The sequence below is a fragment of the Diplotaxodon limnothrissa genome, linkage group LG7, assembly GCF_057381915.1.
Source record: "Diplotaxodon limnothrissa isolate DT_005_m linkage group LG7, D_limnothrissa_male_GT1.1, whole genome shotgun sequence".
Taxonomy (NCBI): domain Eukaryota; kingdom Metazoa; phylum Chordata; class Actinopteri; order Cichliformes; family Cichlidae; genus Diplotaxodon; species Diplotaxodon limnothrissa.
In genome coordinates this window covers 47,066,770-47,093,788 of record NC_140602.1, presented here as the reverse complement: position 1 = coordinate 47,093,788, position 27,019 = coordinate 47,066,770, and the positions used below count along the sequence as shown (strand labels likewise).

The 27,019-nt window shown below is 40.3% G+C and overlaps 2 protein-coding genes across 2 annotated transcripts; one reads left to right on the top strand and one right to left on the bottom strand.

The window, feature by feature from the left end:
- Positions 1–948: 948 nt before the first annotated feature.
- ermp1 (endoplasmic reticulum metallopeptidase 1) lies at positions 949–19,343 on the bottom strand. The gene is made up of 15 exons (XM_085359790.1): positions 19,015–19,343; positions 16,778–17,082; positions 15,056–15,183; positions 14,825–14,930; positions 14,331–14,477; positions 13,775–13,867; positions 11,193–11,405; positions 10,641–10,861; positions 8,322–8,496; positions 7,282–7,472; positions 6,810–6,962; positions 5,728–5,930; positions 5,520–5,635; positions 5,121–5,284; positions 949–4,176 (listed from the first exon to the last, which is right to left on the bottom strand). The coding sequence occupies exons 1-15, from the start codon at positions 19,287–19,289 to the stop codon at positions 4,000–4,002; spliced, it is 2,667 nt and encodes an 888-aa protein (XP_085215916.1). The 5' UTR covers positions 19,290–19,343; the 3' UTR covers positions 949–3,999.
- A 2,424-nt stretch (positions 19,344–21,767) lies between these two features.
- On the top strand, positions 21,768–26,345 carry oaz1b (ornithine decarboxylase antizyme 1b). Its single transcript, XM_085358280.1, is given in 6 exon segments — positions 21,768–21,947; positions 24,319–24,370; positions 24,372–24,458; positions 24,562–24,734; positions 25,104–25,189; positions 25,314–26,345. Coding segments are annotated over 6 exon segments (654 nt in total). The 5' UTR covers positions 21,768–21,822; the 3' UTR covers positions 25,445–26,345.
- The last annotated feature ends 674 nt before the right edge of the window (positions 26,346–27,019 follow it).

The following is a 27,019-nucleotide window of genomic DNA, read 5'->3' as shown; positions in this document are numbered from 1 at the left end:
TCAGTAAAACGTGGACAGCAGCTCCCTCCCACCTGTGTACAGTTTAAAAGTATTGCTCGTTTCCTCAGAGTCGAGATTTATTTCTGGGGCAGCAGACATCCTCAATGCAGTGTAAAGATACTCTCTTGTACATTCGCCTTTTCTACTTATATTTGGTTTTCTACTTCATTTTCCCCCCCTTGTACATATAGACCAATAAATTATTTTTAAAAGGTTTGTCTGCCTCTTTGACCTCCTTATTTTTAAAGCAACGGAGCAGCTGCAGACAAAGCAGCAACGTGTGTGTGTGTTTGGCTTTACATACTCTAGAAAAGAGCTCTTATATTAATGTTTGACACCAGAAAAAACAGAGTTAACTGACATATTAACATTACAACTCCATGAATATCACACGGGGGAATCTGCTGGCTTTAAATTGACTGTTTTGTTAAATTCACGTTTAAAAGACTGTTCTGGGTTTTATTCTTCGAGCTGTGGTGCCCTTGCAGTGTTTATATTAAAACATAATTGATATCTGTACATGCAGTTTTGAAGTAAGATCAGCAAGCAGGAGTGGTTGCATTTCCTCTGCCTGTAGAAAGAGAGCAGAGTTATTTTACTTATGCAAAAATTCTCATGGCCAAAATGTAATTTTTAGTTAAACAAGTGTCAAATGGTTGCCATGTCAGGGTCAGCTGTAACAGAACGGCAGGGATTTTGTTTGTATTGGTGATATACTTTACAGGCAGAAAATGGACATATTCACTCGACATAAAGTGACACTGATTGGTCAGTAGCCAGTTACCATGCCGATGTATCAAAGAAAAACCAGGCTTAACCCTGAAGTTACCTGGGTGAACATGAAACCCCGCCTCACCATGTAGCTGATATAGCTGATGATGTTAGTGTCCACGTCTGAAGAAGTGACACTTGCCAAGATTAAACGTAAGAAGCTTTTTAATTGCTGTACAAGTGTTAAATTAATTCAAACTTTTTGCATAATGTGAAATCATCCCGTAAATTGAATACATGGATACCCTGTTAACCAGACCCAATAATCCAAAGCTCAACAGTCAACAGTTCCAACTAAGAAAACAAAACTTCAAGGAAGAAGGTTAACGGTTATGTGACGGTCGTTAGAAAGAAAGAAAAAAAAATCTGTCTTGTTAGAAATCAACTCTAAGAACAAAACTAGCAGTTACAGATGTGGATGAAAGGTCAATTTAAAGAAAGAAAAACCCCAAAACTTCAAATGTAATATTTTTAGATATCACATTAAGATATTTAAAAGTATCCCACAGTTAAAGAACGTATTTCTTGACTTGATATGGACTTCTAGACTGTTATGTGTGAAGAAGATAAAGTCCAAAATCTGAACTCACGCTCAACAAAAACGTTCAGTGAAGTGCCCGTCAGCCTCTCAGCCTACACTAGCTCACACTAACACATTAGTAATGCAAATCACTCACATCTGAAAAGGAGTGTGTATGAAGCTCTCGAACACTGGGAGTAACAGCAGTGTAGGGTGAGCCATTTCTCAGCCTTTCCCCGCTCTGCCCCTCTATTACAGCAGTACCTGCTTGGGACAAAATGAGACTTTTTACTGGTCTTAGTAAAGAAAAAAAATCCATCTTTCAGTCTGGAGCAGCAGGATCAAGTACAGAGTCGGCCGTCAGTGGACAGATCAGAAAAGACTGGACTTTTTTTTCCTCCCAGGTTTTAGTGCCGCACTCAAACTGCAGACGCCCGAAACGTGAACACGGGTGAGGTGATGAACGTTATCATGAGGTAAATGGCAAAAAAAACTAAATGTATATAGGCATGGTACTTTAGTGAGAGCAAAAACTACATCACCACCAAGCAAAAATCTAATTTGTTTAAATCTTTATCCTTTGAAGGAGCACCGAGGTCTCGCTGATCTTTGCAGGAATCAGCTGATGAGGTGAAAAAGTCCAAGCAGGCGCTTTCGCCTGCATCACACGGGCTTCCTCAGCAGGTGGAGTCGAAGCGCTTCAAGTGCCTGTCGTCAAAGTTAAGACTGAAATTTTTTTTCATTGCTATGAAACCAGTAAAAAGAAGTATCCTTTATCATTTGATCTGACCCGTGAGGCGACACGAACACAAACTCCACTCACGTGCTGAGATATAACTCCAGAATAGCTACAGAGTGGCTCAATGTGAATTTTATGACTTTAAAATAGTTTGACTTTCAAAAAAAAGAGCACAGTGGGACAATCTGCTGAAGGCTGTGATGGATGTTAGCAATCCACGGGCATGAAAACGCTTTGCAGTGTGGCACTTGATAGCTTTTAAGACCACTGAGATGTTCGTGTCCACAACAGTAAACGTTTTGTGCGTCTTTGGAAGCAAAACTTTAAGGCCTCCTTTCATTGTGATTTCTCGTTTTGTGGCAAACAGACAACATGGTTCACGGTGACACCTCGCTAGGTAGACTCGAGGCAGACGAAAGACTTGTTTCATTAGTCAACAACCCGATTCCACCTTTGACTCCTTTAAAGAGGAGTCAAACCTGGGGATGCAGGGAAGTCAGACTTTCTGAAAACACAGATATGGACATCTATAAATGGATGTAGCCCACAGATAAGAATGGTGACACTTTATAAACCATTTAAATAATCTCTCTTTTCAACATTAGTTAACTTTTGTTAGCTAAACCTCCTCTAAAGCTTTCCCACAGTAACATTCAATCTGAAACTTATCTCGGTGTTGAGTTTGATCAGTCCGGAGGTAGTGGTAGTACCATGTGAAGCAGACTGTGGATGTGAGCTACAGAAAAAACAACAGCACAAATAAAACTGAGCCCTCTCCAGCAGCTGATTTTACATTCAAGAAAGGGAAAATCAAAAAGTGGGAATAAAAGCCAATCCCAGATTCCCGAGGTTTTCAGACACCTTATATTGTCTGACCCACGACCCGGGAAGGCATTTCTTTTGCTTACAGATGCAATAAACAAAAGCAGAGGATCACATTTGTTAAAGTCACTGCTGGAGACGGCTGGAAGCATAGTCAAGTTTTCCTTTTTTTCCCCCCTTGCTCTTAAAAAAGAAGAAGAAAAAAAAAAAGTGCAGTTATTACTACAGTAGGAACAAATGTGAAACGGATGCAAAGGTACACCCCCCTGTGGACTGGGGGGGTAATCCTGAACAATTTTAAACCCTAAAACAAAATTAAACTGCATAAACACGTGAAGTGAAATTACACTGCCCTCCGGATTTAACCACCACTTCCAGAACAGCTTGAATTCAGACATCTGTTTTCATTTAACAGTTTTCTGTCTGCACGCCATGTCCTCCGATAGTTTAAGCAGGCGTTACATTCCTCGTTAAAACGCGTGGCTCCAAAAATAAAAAAAAATAAAAATGAGTGGTCTTAGTAAAGAAGGGCAAGTCAGTAAATCAAACTATTAAAACAAGTGCAGGTTAATGACAAGTGACTTTCAAAGTATCCGGTTAAATTCAGAGGAGGAGAGAACAGGTTGAACTCATCCATCATGTGTTATTGCACCCTGCGATGCACAGCGCGGTTGGTAGACACATTTAATATGACAACGTTCAGAGTGGTTTTGCTGATAAAGAGCAGTGGAGGTAGCCGTGCGGTGTTAGTTGTTCGGGAGGAACACTGGCGTTAGTGAGGAAGAGCGAGGGTGGATGTGAGCGAAAGGAAAAGCGAGTTACAGCAAGTAAAGCAAAAGGCACGATCGAACAAGTAGAGAACAGAAGAAAAAAAAAAAAACTAACCCCTTCCTTTCACTAAGCCAGGAGTGAGCACAGCACCAAGCATCTCTCCTTGGTTAACTACAGTGCCTATTGACACAGTGGTGGGGGTCTCTCAGGCTGGCTGGGGTGGAGCTCGCATGTGTTGTGTGTGTTACAGTTTGAGTGAAAAGGCAGTGGGGTCACTCCTCTGTATTCTTCCTTGTAATCTCTTCTACATCTGTCTTGTGGAGCCCTGTAGGCCAAAGCTCTCCTCTGCAGCAGCCTCGTGGGATGTGTGACATCCTCAGTATCGGTACATGTCATAGGTACTGACCCAGGAAGAGGGAAAAGCCCACGTGGGGAACCTGTGAAGCATTTCCTCCAACCGAGCAGTCCTCTGGTCTTTCCCAAAGAAATAGTGGGAGGAGATGGCGACTGAGACGATCCCCTCGGGGCCAGATGGGTCAGGGTCTGCGGGAGGCTGACAAACAGAGGGACAGAAATAAAACAGCAGAAGAACCAAATAAGATTAGCAATGTATTAAGTCTGATTATGCTGCATGAGGAGTTTGTCTGAGCCACGAGGGGTTACGTGCAGCATTCATTGCAAATCGTGGCTCAGTCCCACTCATTTTAAAACATGGGCCACATGCAGCCGACTTTGATCTTAAGCAAGCGGAATCAGTGAAGCTGATCAGTAAAGCAGGGGAGCTCGTTATAGCTGCAAAAGTAAAACTGATGAAAACATAGTTCAAAGTCCAAAATTCTACATTTTTCTGATTCTGGCCCCCAGGCCTTATGTTTGGCCGTAATAATAGGACAAAAACCTCGTGACTAGGAAAAATCTGTGGTTTCCCAGCAGTGTTTTTCACTTTCAGCAAACAACTGCAAGTAGTGGGGTGACCAGCTTCAGATGGCAACTGCACAGGTTGTCTCCAAATAATCATGGGTCTCACTGCTGGACTGACTGCAGTCACTCAGGTTTACAAATAATTACCATCGAATTTATAAATGAAGACAAATTGACAACATGTTGCAATTAAACAGTTAGTCATCTGTGACAAATTTATTTGCAATCCTGGGATTGGCTCAACTGGTTATATTGTGCTTGTATTAAACTTTACTAAAAATAAAGTTTCCAGTCATGTGTTATTTTGCACTCAAATTGCCATCCTGCAGCAACTATTCGTGGAGACATTTCTGTGTCAAATCCATGTGGCTGTGGCTGGACTCTGAATCTAACAAGTTAATGTGAATTCCTGTGTGTGTAGATGGCAACAGGTACATGATATTTGCCTGTTTATCACAGTTAATTACTGTAATTTGCAAAACTATTGCAGGTAATTTTCGGTACAGACTGCTTGATGCGCCAAAGTCACTATGAAGATGGAAATAGGAAATGTAAATAAGAAGAAAAGGTCAGTACCTGTATTTCAAACCAGAAGGTCCATGTGGGGGCGTCAAGGCCATGTGAATAGAAGATAAAATATTCTCCGCTCAGGTCAAATCGAGGCGTCCCGTCACCGAAGGACCAGGTAGAGAGGCTGGCTCCTCGATGAGGCATTAGATACAAAGACATGTGGCTCGGGCCTGCATGAGACAGGAAGGTCAAGGGTGAAACACAAAGTGATACCTACAGCTACAAATCAACGCACAACACTCTCACATTCTTCACACATCCTGCACATGTGATCACATGCTCTTTAAAAATGGTCATCAATTTTCTGATTTACACCTGGTCCATGTTTTGGGTTTGCTCCTTCTGCTATCACTTGGTACTTCTTTAGATCCCCAAAATCTTAACCCTCTATTAGCTGCTCCTGACCTTTCACACTGAATGTCATCTTGATCGTTCCCCAGCTCGTCTCTTCTTTGGACAGCAGGCTGAACTCCACCGGAGAGCTCGGAGACACTTCCGGAGCGGGGAGGTACCAGTTCTTCCTGCAAACACACGGGAGCACTTGTGAAGTTCAAAGCATGACTGAAACAAGCATTTATTATGACACCAGAGGCATCAAAGCTACAAGGCTGACCTGCTGAGGAACTTGACAGGCAGGAACCAGGGATAACCACAGAAAGGTCGGTCCTCTCTGCAGCGGGTCCGAACCGTTTCGTTGATCTCGGGGATGTGGGGTGTGATGTGCTGCATGCCCGTGTAGTCAAAGCTGTTTATCCACAGACCTGAGTCTCGGCTCTCCACTTCTCCCTGGAGATTGTGGAAGGTCCGTGTTGTATGCTGCAGGGAGAGTAACAGGAAAAGAAAAACAACGAAGTTCTTTGATGTTAACATGTTCTCTTTTCTTTCACGTGCTTTGTGCTACATCTGTTTAGCTGGAATGACTCAATGTAAATTACATACGTGAGCACATCAAGGAGGGAAATATAATAATAAAAGATGACAGAATTATTTTCATGTTTAAGAAACACAATTTAACACGTCAAGAACACTCGAGGAGTTAGGCTCCTCGAGACTGTTTACAACTCGAAGGATTTACACCGAGGTGCAAACGGGCAGGTTGCACTCAAGAACAGGAAGGCCAGATTAGACTGTCATACAAGATCTAAAAGAGGCTGCACAGTTCTGGAAAAATTATTGGGACAGATGAAACCAAAATGGACATGTGCTGGAATGAATAGCGGAGAATATTATGGAGAAGAGAAACAGCTCATGATCTGAATCATACCACGTTATCATTTAACTGTGGTGGAGGTAACACTATGGCATAAGCAGGTATTGCAGCCAGTGGACATTGGTTTCTTGAGGGTGTGACTGCTGATAGAAGCAGCAGAATGAATTGTGCAGTGTATGGGACTATGAGCTCAGCTCAGATTCAGCCAAATGCTGCAAAACTGATCAGACCGTACTTTAATTCAAGGGTTTCAAGCTCCTGCCACTCATTTAGAAATGTCTTCTCGCATCATTTTCATTTCAAACCGAGTCACTCAGACCTCAAACGTCATGCAATGGACAGGCCAGAGCTTTAGGTTTTGGCCGTTATGAATACATTTACTGGTTTTGACTTCTTGCAGATCCAGTTTCTCTTTTTCTTACATACTGTATCTGTATCATTTTTGTGTATATTTGTGTTTTTGTGTGCATGTTATGAATTTCAACCTGCAGGAAAACTCTCTTTGGTCGCGGACTGTCTAGATCGCCCGAGTAAGGAAAGAAGAGGCCACAGGACACCAACAGGAACATAATGGTGAAGACGAACCCAAGACCTGCCATGATCCGCTTAGTGCTACGCACCAAGTAGATAAAATGCAGCTGACAAAGACATGAGCATGTGTTACTAAACAGCAGAAGGAACGGGCATTTGAAAATACAACTAAGGTGGCACAAAATACCTGATTCTCCAACACATTTTCTAAATTAAATTCACTTCTGCCAATTATACTCCATACTATACGTATATTTCCTTCTGTATCTGGTTTGAAAATAAACTCACTACTACTACCAGATTAATCAAAACAATTCTTTAGTCAAGTATATTCTGTCTAATTCAAAATGGGATTTCTCTGTTTCTTCTGCTTAATAAAAATCCTGATTTTCTTCTCACTCCTATATATAATGTAGAAATACTCACAAAAAAGGAGGAGAGGAAGATGGTTGCCAGAGTGACTAAGGAGGCCAGCACCACCTCGGGGGGTATCTCTGTGCCACTCCGCCCCATGATGGGAGTGAAAATCTCAAACACCACCCAGATGAGAAACATGAAGTGCACATATGGCAACGCCAGGCCCAGCAGGTACAGCACGCAGTACTTCGCTGATGCTCCTGGAGAAAAAAAGAAATCTTTGTCAGGTATAACTGAGCCAGAGACACACACACACACACACACACTGGATTCTCGTAGCTGCCCCCAAATCCATCTTAAAGAGAAAAGCGTTTATACAGTCTTCAAAGTTTAACATCTAAACACTACAACTCAAATGTGATTCCAGTCCTGTTTTCTGCTGTGCAAGCAGAAGAAAACAACATGCTTTGCAGTGAGTTTTGCAGATTCAGTGAATGTGTGCCTTATTTCCTGCCTACAATATATTTAGAAAAACATTTCGCTGAACTCTGCTGCTGCTACTTAAGATTTGTCTGTTGCTGCATGATCCATCCATCATATTGTTACTATTTATCCAGCGACTTAATCATTTAGGATCCAATCCGGAACCCTTTTGATCACTTGGGGGCAAAAAAACAACAACAACAACAACAAAAAACACCTCTTTGATACATATCTATCTTTTGTGTGTATTTTTCAAAAGACATAAGATAGTCTGATAAGAACTTTAAGCATACACAGGCCTTTGGTCAAGAGCACAATAGGAGCTAGAAAGGAAGAGGGTTCACCTTTATTTCATGCAGTTACTTGGAGTTACTTTGACTATTTCTGTGATAACACAATCGTCTAAAATAGCCTGATAAGATTAGAGTACAATGAGAGGATGCTAGCTTCATCTTACTGCTAAGAGAGCTTATAAAGAGCAGGTATGAGCATATACATAATTTACTCTTGTGACTCTAGAAAAAGTATTAATAATTAACCAACCGTCCTTACTTTCAACAGTTTTTAGTACCCTGTGCTTCATTCAATCATGGTAAACAAGGTCAACTTTGAGATCAAGTCTTTACCTCTGTGTTTGAATTCTTTTGCCAGCAGCAGTCTGGTGGCCAGGGGGAAAGCCACCATTAGCATGGGCGCGTAGGCCGAACACAGGCCATGTTGGGTCAACCACACCAGGCTGCAACACCACAGCAGCAAGCTCACGTCAAAGTAAAGGTCACCCAGCTCTACCAGGCGGACGCCCTGTGAGGAAAACATACATACTCAACATACAGGAAATGTGCAGGGGAAGGTGTGTGATGCTTTGACAGATGAGGATTTAACCTGTAAGTATGAAAATCTAATTGTTGTTTTGCAAAACAACCACAACAACAGCAAAACAAATACAGAGAAGTTCATCATACTAATCAGAACTTTTGGGGGGATATCAGTAACAAATTAATGTCACTAATATACTCACCTGCCCCATAGATTAGGCATAACAATCAATGGATTCATTTAAAAGTGTCAAACTTTCAAACTGCAAACAACTGACTGCCGAGGCTTTTGGTCTGCTGTCAAGTTTCAGTTCACACGATTTAATGGTGAAATAGTACATAGGGGTTCTTATTTGGGTGAAATGTGAGTGCTGGGCTCTTCTTACATAAACTGCAAATAAGATCATCAACTCATCTATGTGGATAAAAAACAAGAAATAACTTCCACGGCTTTATCCCGAAATCACAACTGTAAACTAAAAGGAGGATAAAACAACTTAAGAAAATGACAATCACTACAACTATAACTTGTATAAGTTTAATTTGAGGACTAATAATTTCTTTACTCTCTGTCCTTGGAGCAAGACATTTTTCTTGCAGAATATACCATTCAGGATTAGAGTAAGGAAACATGCCGTTCTCTCAATAGTCATGTTGTTTCACTGAAGCGTTATGTAATCTGGGACAAAGGTTAGTCTGTGTCCTTACTGGAAAATGGCCATGATAAGATGCAGTTCACATTGTGGTAAGCTGAGGCTCCAGATCTAAATCAATTCAGTGCAGCTCTTTCAGCTTTAAATTAGTGCTCGTATTTTATAAATATCACACATACAATACGCCCATTCAATTTCAACCATCTGTTTCTACAAAGTATTCAACGACTTACCAAAGAAACCTATAACACTCTCTTTTAAAGCATGTGAGAAATGGATTTTGCTTTTATGACAGAGGTGCTAACATCTAAGAGCTGAATGAAAGCCTATTGAAAACCACAGTGAGAGAGATCAAATCTGGTAAATGTACATGTGAGGCACAAAGGACAGTCTGTCTCACATTTCTACAGTTTTATAACCACACACAGGCGACTGTCAGCAGTTTACCGAGTCATCATGACGCATCAGTCACAGTGAAATACTGTAATATCCACTTTACTACAATCAGAAAACAATCAATAAGAATAATTTAAGACCGATTTGAACTCTACAATCACCGTCCAATTTTTAGGTAGACTTTGCTAGGACTGGGTTAGACCCTTTTCTCTTAATTCTTTGTAGAACAAATTGAACAATGTGCTGGAAACACAGATTTTGGTCCATACTGACATGACAGCATCACACAGTTGCTGCAGATTAGTCAGCCTTTCATCCATAATGTCAATCTCCCATTCCACCATACCCCGCATGTGCTCAGTTGGTACTAAGGAGCACATAGTGTGCCAATAAAATATACTCCAGACAATTTCACTGCCACCTGCCTGAAATGTTCATCCAAGACTAGATGGATGCTTTCATACCAAATTCAAACTCTACTATCTGAAAGTTACATGGGAAATTTAGGCTAATCAGCCTATTCAACATTTTTTCCAACCTTCTGCTGTCCAGTTTTGAACTGTAGCCTCAGTTTTCTGTTCTAAACTGAGAGGAGTGACTTCTGACCATTCTCTCTAAACTCTGGAGATCCCAGTAGATCAGACTGCCGGCAACTGTGCCACATCCAAGGTCACATAAATCACCCTTCTTCCCCATTCTGAGGCTCACTTTGAACATTAGCATGTTGTCTGCAATATGGTTGGCTGATTAGACATTTGCCTTAATAAGCAGTTGAACAGGTGCAACTAACAAATTTAAAGAATAAAGATACTTTTTCCAACTTTAACACAACAAATAGTCCAAAATTTGTCTGTGACAATTCATTTTTCCTATTCATCAAATATAAGTGGGTTTTAGAAAGAAGCCACATCTTTGACAGTGATGCATAAAGTCACTTTTACCATACAATCAGACATCGCTCCTAAAAGGTTTAACAGTACATTTCACATTCAGTGTTACTGCTACTGTTAATCATGTCCGGCCACTCGGTCTCTGCTTGAAATTTACTGGAAGCTCTATATTTAAAACTCCACTCACTCACCCCGTAGTACAGGTTCTTGGCCAGTGTGTGTATAAGTATCATCTTGCCAGTGGCTGCAGCTCCATACAGGCAGACTGAGGCATAGAAGTGGTTGTACCAAAACATGGAGCGGCCCAACAGAGTGACAAGCAGGGCCACAATCAGCACCGACAACAGGGTGACAAACCAGCTGAGCAATGCTACACCTGTGGCGCAGGCCAGGTCTCGAACATAGCGCCCACCTTGGAGACACAGAGACAAGTGACCATTTAAGAAAATAAATTAGGATTTTACCAATTTATTCTGCAGATCCACAAGAGCTCATCAAAGCTATTTGTTCTAAATATTAAAACTGCAACATATCATTAAAATATACGCAGCTTGGGGCCATTAATGCAAATGAATGAAAGCATTTCATGTTCATTACTTTTCTGGTAAGTGATGTAACCCCAAACCTTAATGATCAATTTCTTAGAAAATGACCTCTTCAAGGACTACCTTGCCCCCTAGTCAGAATCCTTGATTTAAAGACCAATCAGTAACAAGGATTAAGTGCAGGAAATGGTGACCTACCTCCATGGCCAGGCATTGAGGCTTTCTTGGCCAGGTAGAGGAACGTAGCTGTGGCCACCATGTAGTTGAGGATAGTGCCAACACGAGCTGGGTAAGCTACCACAATTACACCTAGCAGGTCAAAAAACACCATATTGCCATGGCGGTACTCTGAGGAATCAGCCAACTTTTCTGACATTGCCAGATACTTCAGAACGGCCAGGATGTTGTCACCTGAAAACAGGACGTAAATAAGGAGTTAAAGACAGTCAAAGCTTCAGTGCATTTACTCCATAAAGAACAGTGTGCATCATCTGGGCAGCCTGCCATATACAATCAAGTTATCCAGACAGTAAATGACAACAGAATAAGAGGAACTGGGAGGTTTAGTCAATAGAGGTTTAGAGTTTCCACCACTTGTGATTTTATCCTACATACGGGGAAGTAAACAGATTATATGACTGAATATGAAAGTGATAACCTCATATGACTAAAAGGATCATCCTTTACAGAGCTGACATGTCACATGCATTACACCTGTTACTGTTGACTGAGCAGAAAAGGCTACAAAGAGGGTGGCCTGTTAAATGGCACTATATTGGTAAATTACAGCCCCCAACACATGCAGATGACTACTGCGACCTCTTACACAAACAATAATATTGTAAAAACCTATTAAACACACATATACTGTTTTACTCACAGAAGAGTTTTCCCCCCATGACAGGACATGTAAGAGAGGATGATAGGATCTGACAGATAAGGACAGTACTCAGTGGTGTGTGTGTGTGTGTGTACAAATCTTATTTACAGCTGTACACAAGTTTACGGGGCACCAAGGGCTTTCTGTTTAAATTGACTCCAAATATGAAGTTCAGCTCAGATCAGAAATCTGATTACAGGAAGGAACAGCAAGAGCGAGCTATACAGTGGATATAAAAAAATACTGCCAGCGCTACCCATCAGCCTCGTAGTAGATACACCTATGGTATCAATTTAAAAATCCTGTTGCCTTATGAGCACAGCCTTAAACTAAGACTTTATTGAAGCACCTTTTGATTTTATCACAGCATACCATTCGTCAACATGGCATGTCTTGACTTGGGAACAGTTGCCTATGCTTCCTTGCAAACACACTCCAAATGTGTCAGATCTGAGTTGTTCTACACAGCCCTCTTCAGGTCACCCCACAAATATTCTACTGAAAACCTAAAAAACCCCAAACTTTAATTTGCTTCTGTTGAATCCATTATTTTGTTGATTTGGATGTATGCTTGTCCCTCCACCTTTACGAAAGCCCCAGTTCAATCTGGAATGGCCCAACAAGAGTCCAGATGTAAATCCTTAAAAATGTGTGGGATGACCTGAAGGGAGCTGTGCACAAGTGCTATCTGATAGATTTGCAGCACTTGTCTGAGGAAGAGTGGGCAAATCAAGTCAAGATGTGCCATGCTACCCAAATCTCCCCTTGTGGACAATTAAAGGATTATTCTATTCTGCTAGTAGAGTCCTACTCAAGAATACTGAATGCACTCATTTTCACAGGTTGTAGGTCACATAAAAAGCGGGAAACGTTTTGAAATGACTCACTGTCGTCCCGTATTTTAACATCACAAAAACTTGGCATTTTTACAGGGGTGTGTAAACTTGTTTTCAATCCACTGCAGCAAAACAAAAAAAAAACAGTTTTGTTTTTTTTCCTCTGTACTACTGTACTATACTACCTCCATATCTGCACAGTTAATGGCACAAAAACACAAGGCAAGACAAAGCTCCATTGTTCTTCCGCCTGGTAGCTTTGCTGTGGCCAAAACAACACTGCACAATCAAGATTTTGTACAAAGTTCACTGCTTGCAATTTGCTCACATCTTTCTATTTTCTGTTTCTATCACAAAGCCAACACTGATGGTAATGATAAGATCCATTTTATAAACATGGCAACATGCTCTTTTTAGAAAAACATTTCACATATAATCTCTACAAGAGATCCACGCTGCGTTTGCTTTTAACAAAAGTGAATCGCTTGCTCCGCTTAGACCAAACCGAGAGACAGATTTTTACGCAGAGGCCAAAGGGTGTATTCATCACAAGCTTCAAAAGAGCAGAACTGCTGATAGATCCTCGCCTTCCGTGCTGTGTCCTACTCTCCACCTTACAGCACTTTTCTGCCTTCTTCTTTACAGGCTAAAAATACCTTCTGCCTCCGTCTGAAATCTCACTTTCTCTCTCTAATAATTCATGCCTTTCATGGGGAGTTGCTGCACACAGAAGAACAGAAGGGTGATGTCCAGTAGTTCCTGAGGGAGAGAGGAAAGATGCCAACTGATGGCAAGGTTTTTAGCGCTGTCTGACTGGATTCTCTGCTAAGCTAAGCAAAATTATTCAGCAACGCAGAAGCACAAGGGGCAACAGTCTGTGACTGCCGCTGTATGTGTGCATATTTAAGTCCTCAGACAGACTGGTGGACAAAGGACAAATGCACAGCAGGTGTCTGTAACAGAAAAATGGTGCTGGAGTGACAGCTCTCACATATTTGCAATGAGTCTTGAATAAAAGCGTAATAAATATTTGAGCATGGAAGCATATGAGGTCCGCTGCTTACCCGCTCTCTGTATCGAGTCTGTTAGGATCCTGTTAGCTGTATCGTACTTGGTGTGGTAGATGAAGCCGTTTTCAATGAAAGCCAGATCAATGCCTGCAAAAAAATATATTAAACCAGAACGCCAGTAATGGAAAAGCTCATCCAATTCACAGGTTACTGTAACGTGTGAAGCACAGAAAAAAAAGTGATACATTTCATTGTCAGTGGTTCTACTACACAAACTAGCAAGTATTAAAATTCTCAGAGAAGTCAAGGAGGCTCGAAAACTCACATCCCAAAAATCTGATTTCAAGAAGAATAGGGATTATTTTGAAAACTCATAACACAGGAAATATGACCTTAAGCATAATTTAGGTGAAGACCAATTGAGTGGATCATTGTGTGCAAGCTACACTAAATTCTGACCAGAGCAGCGGGTCAGGAAGCACATCCTTCCTAACATTCTTTTAAAAAAGCATAATAAAGTAATGTTTAGCTATAAACATATTCTGCAAAGAGAACTTGCATATTTTCCTTATTGGCTTCTGTTATGTAGTGTAAGAATCGGTGGACTTACCTGGGATGTTACCAAAGTCCCTAAATATGCGGAAGTCCGTATCTGAGGGAATGACACCACTCTGAAAGACCTCCTGGCCGACCACAGAGGCGAAGGGGTGTTTGGCTGCATGCACGTAGGCTTGGACCAGCCACGGGTTCTCTGGACCTTTAAGGGAGAAGAGGCTGCTGAAATATTTTAGATACCTGACAATTAGCCTTGATTCCTAAATTTTGTCATACAGATTCATCCTTTTGTAGACAAAGATATATCATCAAAGTTATTTATCCCCTCGCCTCCACCATTTTTAAACCTGCCTGCTTGTATTTTGGTATTGTAAACATTTAAGTCTCTTTAAAGTACTAAACAAAGGAACAGTAGTTGACTGCTTTAACTGGAGAACCTGCAATGCTTTTTTGCATGCTATAGATGGTAGGCTGCACACACAAACACCAAAAAAAAGGCATCATAACAAACAAACAAGGCTAATTCCTCAAAGTAGTACGTTACAGTACCTGTCTGGAAAACAACCTCCTTGCCACCAACACCTGCAGCCTCCAAATTAATGAAGGCTCGCACCTGCTTGGCCCATGGGTGCTGGGTAATGAAACCATGACTGGCCTAAAGGAGAGCGTGGGGATCCAGAGAGACAAAGAGAGAAACAACAAAAAGAGATACAAATTAAACAAAATGACACCAATTCTCCTTACAGGCTAGTTTAACATCCCACCAAATGTTCTTTTTACCTGCAGTACATTTTCCTCTGCCCCGTTAAACAGGAAGATGACGCCGTGGTTAAGAGGAGTTGACTGGTTGGCCAGAGAATGGAGGACTTCCAGCATCACTGCACAGCTCACTGCATCATCACTGGCACCTAAGACAGAGAAACTGTCTTAGACAGAGAGCAGTGTGTCACGAATACCAATCGTGGGCTTCTAGTTTACTAAAACATTAGTGAGAGCAACAGAAATCAGTCTTAACCTGCTATTTACATTCAGAGAAATGCAATTAACATCCATCTGTCCTTACCTAGCAAAATAATGCGAGATAACAAAACACAGATGGTAGAAATAAAGCTCTAAATTATGAAGTGTAGAGAATAGGCCCTGTGTGAAGGAACATGTGACTACTTGATTACCAAAAAAAAAAAAAAAAAACTTCCACCACTCCTGGTGAGAGAATAAAGAAAAAGGGGCACCAATGAGATGAAAAGAAAGGAGCATGTGATACAGAAAGATTACACAGCTCAGCAGTGAAAATATACCAAAGTAAGGAAAATATGACCTGCAGATCAGAGGGGCAAACTCAGACATCATGTGCTCTGGCTTTCTACACTCAGTGAGTTCATGAGGTAGGGGTGGGGGCTTGTTCACCCTGTGTCTGCATACCATCCACATATGACAGTAGCATATTAATAGTTTTCTCTCACCATAAGACTTCAGAATGCATGCATCTGTGCAGGTTAGCTTTAAACAGGAAAAAAGTATTTTGAATTAACTTATGAGTTTCTTACCAAGTCCTGCCTGCTTTTATTCTTTGTTTTTCCATAAACAAACGTTAAGAATTCCAAGAAATCAAAGGCTTGGCAAGCACCGGGGGATGTGAAAATATATGTGTATCTTCCTGGTCCACACCTTTTGGATCAATTTCCTTTTACCAGTGTAGCTGTGTGTAACGCATATGTGTGTGTGAGAATGAGAGCTGGGAAAACATGCCTACCCACAAGGCTCGAGGGTGTAGAGTTAAAAAAAAAAACAACAACAAAAAAAACTGCTGAATTAAAACCAGACTAAAGCACAATGGCTGCACACTGCAATGTGCTACATATTTAAACCAAGCAGGGAAAAGAAAAGTTTACAATTCATCCTGTAGGGACTATAAATAATGATGATTGTTGTTAAGAGTTTATGTACATCAGCGACATTATTTAATGTGTTTATAGATCAGATTCTTTATAGATATATCTGTGCCACTTTTACAATTGGGGCGGGGAGGGGGAGGGGGTGTTTAACTAAATTTTAAGTATCAAAGAAACTATTTTATGACACAGTTTTAAAACGGAGTAGAAATAAAGCTCTCATGCACATGTTCTTGCATGCAACTCAGGCGTGCAAAAGCTCCACTGCAATGACTGGTTTTTTTAACCAAATGTCACTCAAAAAAATTAAAAACACCAAGTGGTTTTCTAAATGTGTCACTCTAACTACAAATGACAGCAAATCAAGGTGATCAAAGTCAGTCTGATGAGCTCCATCCTCTGGAGACCATAAATAGTACAAAAGAGCACTTGCAGTACAACAACAGATTTAAGAAGATGTTTTTATAAAATGCACAGAATTTGCTGTTGACATGGTCTCCAGGTGTTAATTTGCAAGGTGTGGACTATAAATAAAACAAACACCACCACACTCAGGGTTTCACCCTCACGGAGGCATGTCTGTTCAAATGAGTAATTAATTTGTTTTTACCTGGACTGTTGGCCACTGTGTCAAAGTGGCAGTTGGCGAGCATGAGGTGCTGCGCGCCACCCTTGGGCTCCAGCCTAACGGCAATGTTGGTGATGTGATCATAGAAGCTAGTGAAGCCTCCGAGGAAATCAATGGAGAAGGTCCCAGTGGGACGCTGAATATCAATCGAGAGTTGATGAGGGCCTGCGGCGGTCTCGACCTGGATGTCCTCGATTTGCTTCAACAGGTATCCCACTGTCAGGACCTCATTCTCCTGGCTGCCCACAGGCCGAGGGCCAGCACTAGTAATCTGCTCCAAGTGCTGCCTAGATTGAGAGGTGAGAGAAAAGGACAAAGAGAGAAAGAAAAATAACCTGCCATGTTTACTGTGAAACATCAGTAAATCAAGGTGACTTGTCCCAACAGATCTGAGCATAGCTCATCAATTTAACAGTTCAGTCATGTAATTACAGAGTCTGATTGAATGCCACTGTGCATGTGTAGACAAAGCATCAACAAAGTTTCAAAAAACTTAAAATATATTAAATGCATGTCCTGAAGACATGAGTGAACTCACTGACATGGCCTGTAAGAGAAACAACGAGGCTTAAACTTTTTTGTGTTAGACAGTGAACTGGCTGCTGGCTTTGCTGATTAACAAAATATTTGTACAAGTACTTTAACCCAAGTGTTGTGGGGCTAAACAAGGTTGTATATGACAAACAATGTTAGATCATACTTTACTGTAATTGTGTCTCCAAAGAGGCAGCTTTTCATAACATATATGGGGGGGGGGGGGGGGGGGGGGGGGGGGAACTGCTTTAAATCTACAAATTTAACTGTAAAAGATTACAAGTTTCACCCTTCTTGTCTTGCTTTCTACTGAAAAGTGATTGAATACATGCAGAACAAGACTTGGAAACTGAACTGAGCAATCTTCAGTATTTCCTGAAGCATTGTACACAAGACATTTTTAAGGAAGCAAGACAATTGATCAAAGCTTAAGAGTGAGGTCTGGGGATTGGAGAACAGTGATATTGCCTTAGGAGGTGCTTACTCCCTTTCTTTCTCTTTAGAAGAAAACTGCTGTTTGCTTTTAGAGATACTAAAATACAGCAGTGGTTACTGATACTTAAAACAAATGAACTGTGCCTGATATCAAACCACGACCTCTAAAGTCATGTGTTGTAGTCCAGCTGTTATCCGTATAGATTAAAAACCAATCTCCTGCTCAATTTGGTTTTCTTGTAGCCAGTGTGGCACCACATGATATTTCAGAAATCTAAAGTGCTGCTTTCACTCAATTTTTCAATGACCTACTGCAAAATCTGGATTTGTGGGCGACAGACACAGAGCTCAGAGCTCTAATCAGTTCAAATGCAGCTTGTCTCACTCATTTATAGAGCAATGAGCCAAAAGATGGCAAATCCAGCTGCTCTGCACTTTCAGCAGCTCAGCAGACCTCAGATTCAATGCTATAATCCCTGCAGCCCTCTGTTACGCCATGAAACTGAATGAACTTTTAATCTGAAATTTCTACAGTCTTTTACAGGGACAAGATGTGTGATGTTTATTATGATCCCTCTTACTGTATTTGAACATTTATTCGATTTTTTTCTGTGTTTTATAAAATGTCAGGGTTGATAAGTAGGATAGCTCCTGATGCTTACTGTCACTGATCAATATGGTGATTTCTTCTTCTTCTCCTCCTCCTGTTTGTTAATAATGTAATCTAACAAAAGCCCTGCTCCCAAAGGTGTCTTTTCTGTCTCCCACTACAATAAGAGAACTAACTACATGTACATGTACATGCTACCGCTATGCTCACGTGCTTTAAATCCGCATTTCCTGTTTCTCAACCGGTCCTTTAAAACCCTTTGTCGTGTATTTGCATTGGAAATGCACCAAATAAAAAACTTACTGTGTGCTACCGTATATAAATAAACACCTACTTTTTTAACATCTGACGGCTTTCAGAATTAGGACTTAGACAGTAAATTTGTTATTCATCTACCCAGGGATGGTTTTAAAAGGCTTAGGGGAGGAATAATGGTTAACTACATCAGATTAGTCCTAATAGTCGCTGCACCTATCCTCTCCTGAGACTGGCACCTGTCCACTTCGCGGCTTAGGTTGAAGGTAAAGGTGGAGATGGAGCGGAACAGGCAGTGGTTTCTGGGCAGGTCTCTTTCTCAACAAAAGAAAGATTAACCGGGCCAACACCTAGAGAATAAAACTGGTCTTATCGTAAAACTCACCTGGCTCTCACTGCGTTGAACTCGCCCGTCGGTTTTCCAATGACAAGCTGCTGCAAAGACAAGTGAACGAGTGCCCACAACACCAAAATAAACACAGAGACCAGGGAAGCTGCGAGCCCTTCTCGCAGCAGGTAAAGGTTCACTTCGGGCTTCCTCTTCGGCTCACCGTTGTAGCCGTTGTTCTCGCAGCGGTCCTGGGCTCCGTTATTATCCTGAGCGACGTATTGTTGAGTCCCGAAGGGTTTTATTCTCCGGACAGTGGTGTCGCCCTCCATTTCTAAGCCAGCGGTACATCAGCTGCAAGCGTCGCTCTCGGTCTTCGCCTTTTTCTTTTTCTTTTTTTCCTCCTCTCTTCGGACGACAAACGGATCGCGCAGAGGGACAAACTTGAATGAGAGGGCGGGAGGAGGAGGGAAATCAGAAGAGATTTGTCGAAACGTTATGCAAATTAAGTTACATTTCTGTGCTTACTAGGACTTAAAAACCACATAAATATATATTTATTTATTTATATTTGATTTAAAAACGTTTTCTTTTTTTACTGACTTCGTCCGAAAATAAGGTTTCATAAAGCTTTTATTCCCCCCTTTGAAGTTATGCTTCTACCACCTCCATCTCGGTTGTTTAAATTTCCCAGGATTCGATTAAAGATTCTCAGAGTACCATATCTTTTTCTTAAAATTACTAATATAAAAGAGATATCGGGGAAAGACAAAAAAACGTGAATTATTCCTTTAAAATGAACTCAATGAACCCCCTGTGCAAGGTAAAGCTTTATATACACTTCAGTTCAGTTAACATTTATGAGACTAAAATATTTAAGTATAATTTCCTGAAGAAAAAAAATAGATAGACAGATAGATAGATACGTAGACGTAGACCTCTGACGTAGACCAGATTTATTTTCAGTTCATTTTTCTGTTTAATTGTTGTTGTTTTCTGTTTTTTAATCTAAAATATTATTCCATAAAATACTGAAAATAAAAAAGTGTCAATTAAATACATTGTCTCTCTTACCATTGTAGTTTATTGTAAGGGGATTACCCTTACAATAAACTACAGTGGTTAACAGATTTATTAGACTATACCACCCAGAGTAAAGTTTACGTGAGAGTTGCCCTAATATTAACAGTATTGCTAATCACTAAAATCATATTTTATGTTTCTGTAATGGTTAATACACAAGTATGCACTAGATCTCTATTTAAATATTAATATTTCTATTTTATTGCTAAAATATTTTGATTGTCACCCGTGAATTTTCTAATTTTAAGATTATAAATTGAAGTTGTATACTTCATGAACAGAAAACTTTGTTTTTAGTGGTTGAAAGTTCACAACATTATGATAAAAATTCATGTTTTTAACAGGTGTTCTAATAAATTTCCTAAGTGCTGCAAATATGTTTTATAACTAAGTTCAGTGTGTGAAAATTAGGTGTGGTCATTCTTGTGTTTTGGGAGTATAGCTTCACTGTGTTTTTGAGGCTGTTATGAGGCGTGTTGTAGTGCAGATGGAACTGAAAGAAGATTCACAAACACAATTTATTTTTTTCATCTGAAAAGATACACTTGATTATGCTGTCTCACCTACTACTACTACTACTACCACTACAACATCAGTGGGGTCTTCTCCATGCAGCTTACAATGAACTTTTTTTTTTTATTTCAACCTATAACAATTATCATTGAACTAAAACGAAATTTTAGAATGTTGTCGCCACCTGGTGGACAGAGGGAGCGTCGCACGAAGTCACTGAATGCCATTCTTGCCATCATGTGATTGCTATAGCACAGAATGTGTTCATTTTCCAATGAAAATTGACTCTTTTTGTTATATTAACTTAGATGTAATTTTCATAGATCTGATTAAACTTAGATAAAAAAATGCTGTAAACCAAACCACCTAACATCTATCTAAATCTAGCAAGAAACGTATAAGCACAAGTTTAAAGGTGGTATTTTTCATGTACGAGTTCAGATACCATATAGGCCTCATATACAGTCCTTTGTTCTAAGTTTTTCTCTCTAGGTGCCTCCGGGCCCAGTAAACACAGCCCCCCCCCTTCTACTGGTGTGTGCTAGCATAAAACAAGCTAAAGAATATAAACAGAAGAAATCGCAGTTTTAAATAAATGTTTCTATGCTTTGAGGAGACATTGTCATAGATCACATTTACTATTTTCCAGTCACATATCAGGGAGAGTCAGTTTTCTCAGATATTGGTAAATGTGAGATTTTACATTAGCACCCTAAAATATCTTTTCCGTTAGCATTTTTAACACGGTTAGCATTAGCTTAGTAATGTAAAGTTAGCTCTAAATAGGCATAGCTGTTTTAATGCGTTTTCCTCTTTCACAGTAATAGTCCCCGTTAATATTTTTAATTTGAAATTAATAAAATATACAGAGAATAAGGTAAATTTATGACATATAGTTATTAAGACAAATCATTGATGTATTGCTAGAATACTAAATTCTTGTTATATTAAAAATAATCTGTTTCGACTTTCTCATTGTTGCGGGCAGCAATGTAATCTTAGTCCAGATCAGTTTAGTTTATTTTGTAAATAAGAAGAACATGTAATAAAGTCTTTTTCCAAATGCTAAAAGAAAAATATCGTGTAAATAATGTGTTGCATAAGACGCAACGTCCTCACAACTCTTTTGAAAATAGGAAGTGGTGTTTTGTGTCGTTTTGTGTCGCTTGATTTTCTTTTTTTTAACCAGCTCTCAGCTCCGTGAACGTTCACTACCGAGTGGAGCGCAGCAGAGAGCAGTCAGCCCGTCGTGTCTCTACCCGAGGCCGGATGGTAAAATCCAACCTCCAGCGGATCCTAAACAGTCATTGCTTTGCTCGCGAGAAAGAAGGAAAAACGCAGCCTCTTACTATCATGGCGAATTTGAGTAGCGGTATTTGTGACATGATTGGGAAGTAAGTACCATCACCTCGCCTAAGCTAACGGCTAATCGCGATGTGGGGGGAGGGGTGGCTAAGCTAGCGGCCCACCAGAAAAGCGGAAGTAAATAGCATTTAAGTAGAACGCAGTATCATCAAATACCCTTTAGGTCACACTTTTTTGTCTGTTGTGTTTTTAATATTCTTTTAAAAACTCTTATATTGAAAGTACGTAGGCTTGTTGTGTGACCCCGAGAAGCAGTTTAACCAGCATTAGTTAACGTTAGCCGCAGACGTCGTTGAACTTGAGTTGCGTCACTGCAGTTAGCAAGTAGGCAGCATTTAACAGTTAATCGCTTTGTCAAAGAAAGTAAAAAGAAAACACGCAATTTAATACATCATGTTGTGAAATACGTGCCGACAACGTAAACTGATATCCTTCTTGAATGAAGCAGATCTTTATACGGCAGCTGTCGTGTGACATTGTTAATGCTTAAAACTCGCCTCATCGGGCTGTGCGCATTGAAACAGGGAAACAACGCTAGTCCCGCTGTTCCCGTAAACATTTGGTGGCCCCAGATAAATAAAGGACGGAAGCGAGAGGTATGATACCACTAGACTGATTTTAAAAAGGTGAACACGTTTTGCTGACTTTGCCATCGTGAGCTGACTCGGTAAATTATTACGCAACTGCCATTTTACTGAAGGTGACGTGAGAAGATTACTGTACACAATGATGGACGTACCATTATAAATGCGCACACGTATAACACTGTAACCGAAGAGTACGCTCAATACTAAAGACTTTTTGGGGTGGTTTTTATCATTTGGTGTCAAATTTCTAAATGACAGACAAAATATAGGATAGAAGTTCTATTAAGTAGTCATTAGAGTATTAATTTATGTCACAGCTACTGTACGTACTACTGAAATATCTCTGAAATATTTAAAATTCTTATTAAATCGTTCCTTTTTGTCTAATCACTCTCAATTTGAGATTGTTCTTTTACTTTTTTTTTTTTTTTAAGTAAAATAAAGAGTCAGAATTTCCTTAGTTTTTCTTCAGTTCCTGCTCCTTAATTGTGTGGATGTGATGCTACTTTTGTATTCACACTAAGCAGAGTAGAGTGTGAATAAAGCAGTGCTTTATCTAACATCAGATTTAAGTTTAGCCACAAGGTCAGGAGGTCAGCCCTCTGCTCCTCTAGTCTTACATGTTGAAGTGTCCTTGGGCAAGATCCCGAACACCAGTTTCCCATGGTGCCTGTATTGTAGTGTGAGCTAGACAAAGATGCTTGTTATAGGAAAGCCCTTACTGTGTTCAAAGTTGGTAGAAAAGTGCTATTTAATTGGGGGGAACAAATAATAAGGAGCAGATGATTTAATCAATATTGTGAAAAGTAATCAGGCTCAGCTTACTAGTGATCACTAAGTTATTGTATTGATAGGCAGTCATGTTACACAATCATCTATAACAAAAGGCCTACTTTGATCAATGCTTTGTTCTCAAAGAAGTTTGACCTGTCAGTGTAACACACCACAAGATGGTGTTAATCTATGAGTTTGCGTCACAGCACGTAAAGGTTTAGTTTGTGGATTTGGCCGTTTGACTGTATTAAGCTGTTAATTTAAACTAGGTGAATTAACCACACTCAAACTGGAGCTTGAGAGTACAAATCCACGTTTGCACTTTTAAAAGCAAACGCTTGTGGCTGTTTGCCTCCCACTTCATCCTTCTGCTTTGGTGTGCTGGCTCCTTTAGATGCTTTGTAAACATAGTGCCATTGTTGTGGGAACTGAAACTGTAAATTATTTAAAAGACCAGACCTGCTGGTGTTTGTTTGTAGCCTTTGCTAGTTTAGTTTGTCAAAACCTTTTTGGTAAGCATAATTTCTAATCTTGTGTTTGTTTTTAAGATAATTAAACTTCACAATATTAAAAAAAAAAAAAAAAATCAGCATATCAGTGTGATCAAACACTGTAAGAACAAGAACTTCCTTTGAGATGAGTGTGCCCAGTGCAACAGTGGTTTGGGTTATCTGTATCCTAGGGTGTTAAGGTGTAGACACAGCAGCTGCTTCACAGTTCAAACAAAACAGTTGCACGTGACCCATCGGGGTTTTGTTGGCTCCGCTGTGTGCCATAAACATCCTCTATAATTCATTGGTAGGAATAAGAGCCTGCAGGTAGTTTTCAGTAGCGCACAATGTGAAATGCTTCACAAAATCCTCAAAAAGAAAAAATTCCAGGAAATGAATTTCTGCTCCTCTTCTTTGAACACACAGGCCGAGTATGTGTTTTTCTGCAGTCCTGTGACATGTATGTGCCTGTACTTGCACGAAAGATCCCTCACAAAGTAAGGGTGCAGTTTGTGTGACTACATTTTCTTTGTCTGCTCTGCCTGCAGCCTTTCCCTGCACTGTAGTAGTACCCGCGGCCCGGGGCCTCTGTGGTGCTCCTGATGCCCCTCTCCCACCCCTGAAGATCCCAGGTGGGCGAGGGAATGGCACACGGGATCACACTCCTTCAGCTCGACTGCTCTACTCAGTAAGTTGGAAGAAATGCCACTTTGTGCAGTGTTTTCAGGGGTTAATATAATAATGTGATGTCACAGACTGCTGTTTTCACGTGTGGTGTTTCTAAATTCCAGGATCGAAAGTTGACTGTAACGGAGGAACCGCCAGGGAACGGTCGCCCTGGGATACTCCACTTCCAAAGTCGTCCTACCGTTACCAAGACAATACAGTGGGATGCTGTCCTAAGCAGCAGTGCACTCTACGTGGAGATACCTCTGGACCCTCTTCCTGATGGCAGCAAGGAGAGGTGAGGCCTGATTAGCAGCAATATGCAGAAAATACCTGCAGATCTCCAGGTTGGCAGATGTGAGGTGCCTCATGAGCAGTCACAAGCAATTAAAGTTAGAATAATTGGTGTGTGCATTTTATGATTATGATTGGACCCTGGCGCCTTTGCACGCTTTAAACTTGGATCTGTTGTAAAATCACATTTTTGCTGACCATGAAACATAGCAGGCGAAACCAAAAGCACAGCGTATACAGAAATCAGGAAAACTCATCTAATCCTCTGAGGATAAGCTCCAGATTCAGTGAGAAAGTCAATTGTGGTTGAGCGTGCTTCTTGCAGGCTTGTTTTCCATTTTCTAAGCTAAGCTGCCCTATTTTCTCCCTGCAGTTTCGCAGCTCTCTTGGAGTATGCTGAAGAACATCTGAAAGTCGTTAGCGTGTTTGTCTGCTTTTACAAGAACAGAGATGATCGTGGTATGTGCCAACAGCGTTTTTTCTTTTTCTTCACCTATTTGACTCTGTGTCCACCCTGTAAGACAATGTTAATTTGGACTTATGTATTTTCAATCATTTTAATGTGTCCACCTTCTCATTCCAGCTAAACTGGTGCGTACCTTCAGTTTCCTGGGCTTTGAGATTGTGAAACCAGGCCATGCCCTCGTCCCACCTCGACCCGACGTTTTCTTCATGGCCTACAACTTTGACAGGGACTCCTCAGACGAGGAGTAGCCCGCCGGACAACCTCCCCTGCTTACGTCTTTTGTTTTCCTTACTATTGTATGGTTTCCCCCATTCAGTCGCAGCTTACTCACATACTGTCTGTGTTAAACCCTGGGCTGTAGCTCTGTATGCAAGTACTCACCTCCCCATGCTTTTTGTGTTTAAGGGAATAAATTGTAAGCTGTGTGTCTTCTGTTTTCAGCATCTATCCTTTGAGGGTTTTTTTTGTTTTATGTTTTTTCATAGTGTTTTCCATTTAGTCGTTTTAAAAGGAGGGATTTTCTTTTTTGACTTAATGCAGTTGTCATGGCTTTTAGGTTAAAGTCTTTATTTCCTTTCACAATTGAGTTGGAGCAGTCTTTTGTTGAATGTACAACAAAAAAAGTCATCAGGTTTACACTCGGGTACTCCAGCTTTCTTTTGATTGGCTAAAAAAAAAATACATTAAACTTCTCCCCATATCTCTATGTCCACCCCCCCCCCTCTCTGAATTGATTTGAAAAAAAAAAACACCTTTCAGCAGGACCAGTTTCATTTTGCAGCACCAATATCCTTCTGGTAATATTGTGGATTTGGAAACTTTTAAGCCACACTCCTGATAATTGGTACTTTAGAGCTGGATAATGAATCCATTTCAAGTAGAAGTGGAGCGAAAAAAGATGAAAGCTACTGCATGTGTCTGATGTAAGTGCTTCAGTTTCAAGTTAAACATCTTGTGGAGCATATTGGTACAAAACGCAAAAAGGAAAGTGAATAATCCAAAGTGCTTTTGCTTCTTTCTGCCATGTAGATCTGACAATATTGTGAAAGTTTGTTTTTGAAGGATGTAATGTTTGGATTTTTCTTTTTCTCAGATAAGCATTCCTTTTTAACTACTTTATTTTCATGATAGTATTGAATTTGTTGTTCACCTGCATAGTGGTACCTGTTGTGCTTCTGTGATAATAAAACAACAAAACTGATCATTGGCCTTTGTATTTGTTTATCCAATGCTTTTAAATTCAGCTGTGGTGTCTTGAGTTTTTAGCAGCTGTATTTTGTAGGTAATTTTTATGCCAAATATGATTGTGGGAGATGCTTTAATGTTTCTGTACATTTTAAATATCATATACCTTTGTTTGACCTAGTCATGTTAAAACTAGGCTACATCATAATGCAATTTGTGCTGCTCGCACAAATATATATGCAGCGATGAAGACATTGAGACTGTGAAATACACTTGTACCACCAGGAGGCTCCACGGCACTCGATGTGATTTTTAGCCCGTTAGATGGCTCCACAGATCAGCCAGGTTTTCCTTACAATTTTGTAGAACGGCCTTCAAGTAGTTTGCGTTTCATAAGTTGGGTTTCTATTATGTATCCGATTTTAATGTGCGTAAGTTTCCTATGACTATTATACTGAATTGTGTATTTCTTCTGTAACCCTGTAATGATGCACTTTCCGTCTGAGTTTTAATCTTAGTCAACAGTAATTTTAAAGTTTAGCAATTGCACGTGTGAGACGTGCAGTTGCTAAACCCTTCTGAAGGTTACGTCCTTATCGCCTTTATTTCCGTCACACCTTCATTTCAGTAAGATGGTG

Excerpts from the sequence above, each read along its gene's own strand:
- ermp1 (XM_085359790.1), bottom strand. The coding sequence starts at position 19,289 with ATGGAGGGCGACACCACTGTCCGGAGAATAAAACCCTTCGGGACTCAA. Across the intron at positions 5,931-6,809 it reads CAAAGAGAGTTTTCCTGCAG|CATACAACACGGACCTTCCA; the intron begins GTTGAAATTCAT and ends CTCTCCCTGCAG. Across the intron at positions 5,285-5,519 it reads GATGACATTCAGTGTGAAAG|GCCCGAGCCACATGTCTTTG; the intron begins GTCAGGAGCAGC and ends TGTCTCATGCAG.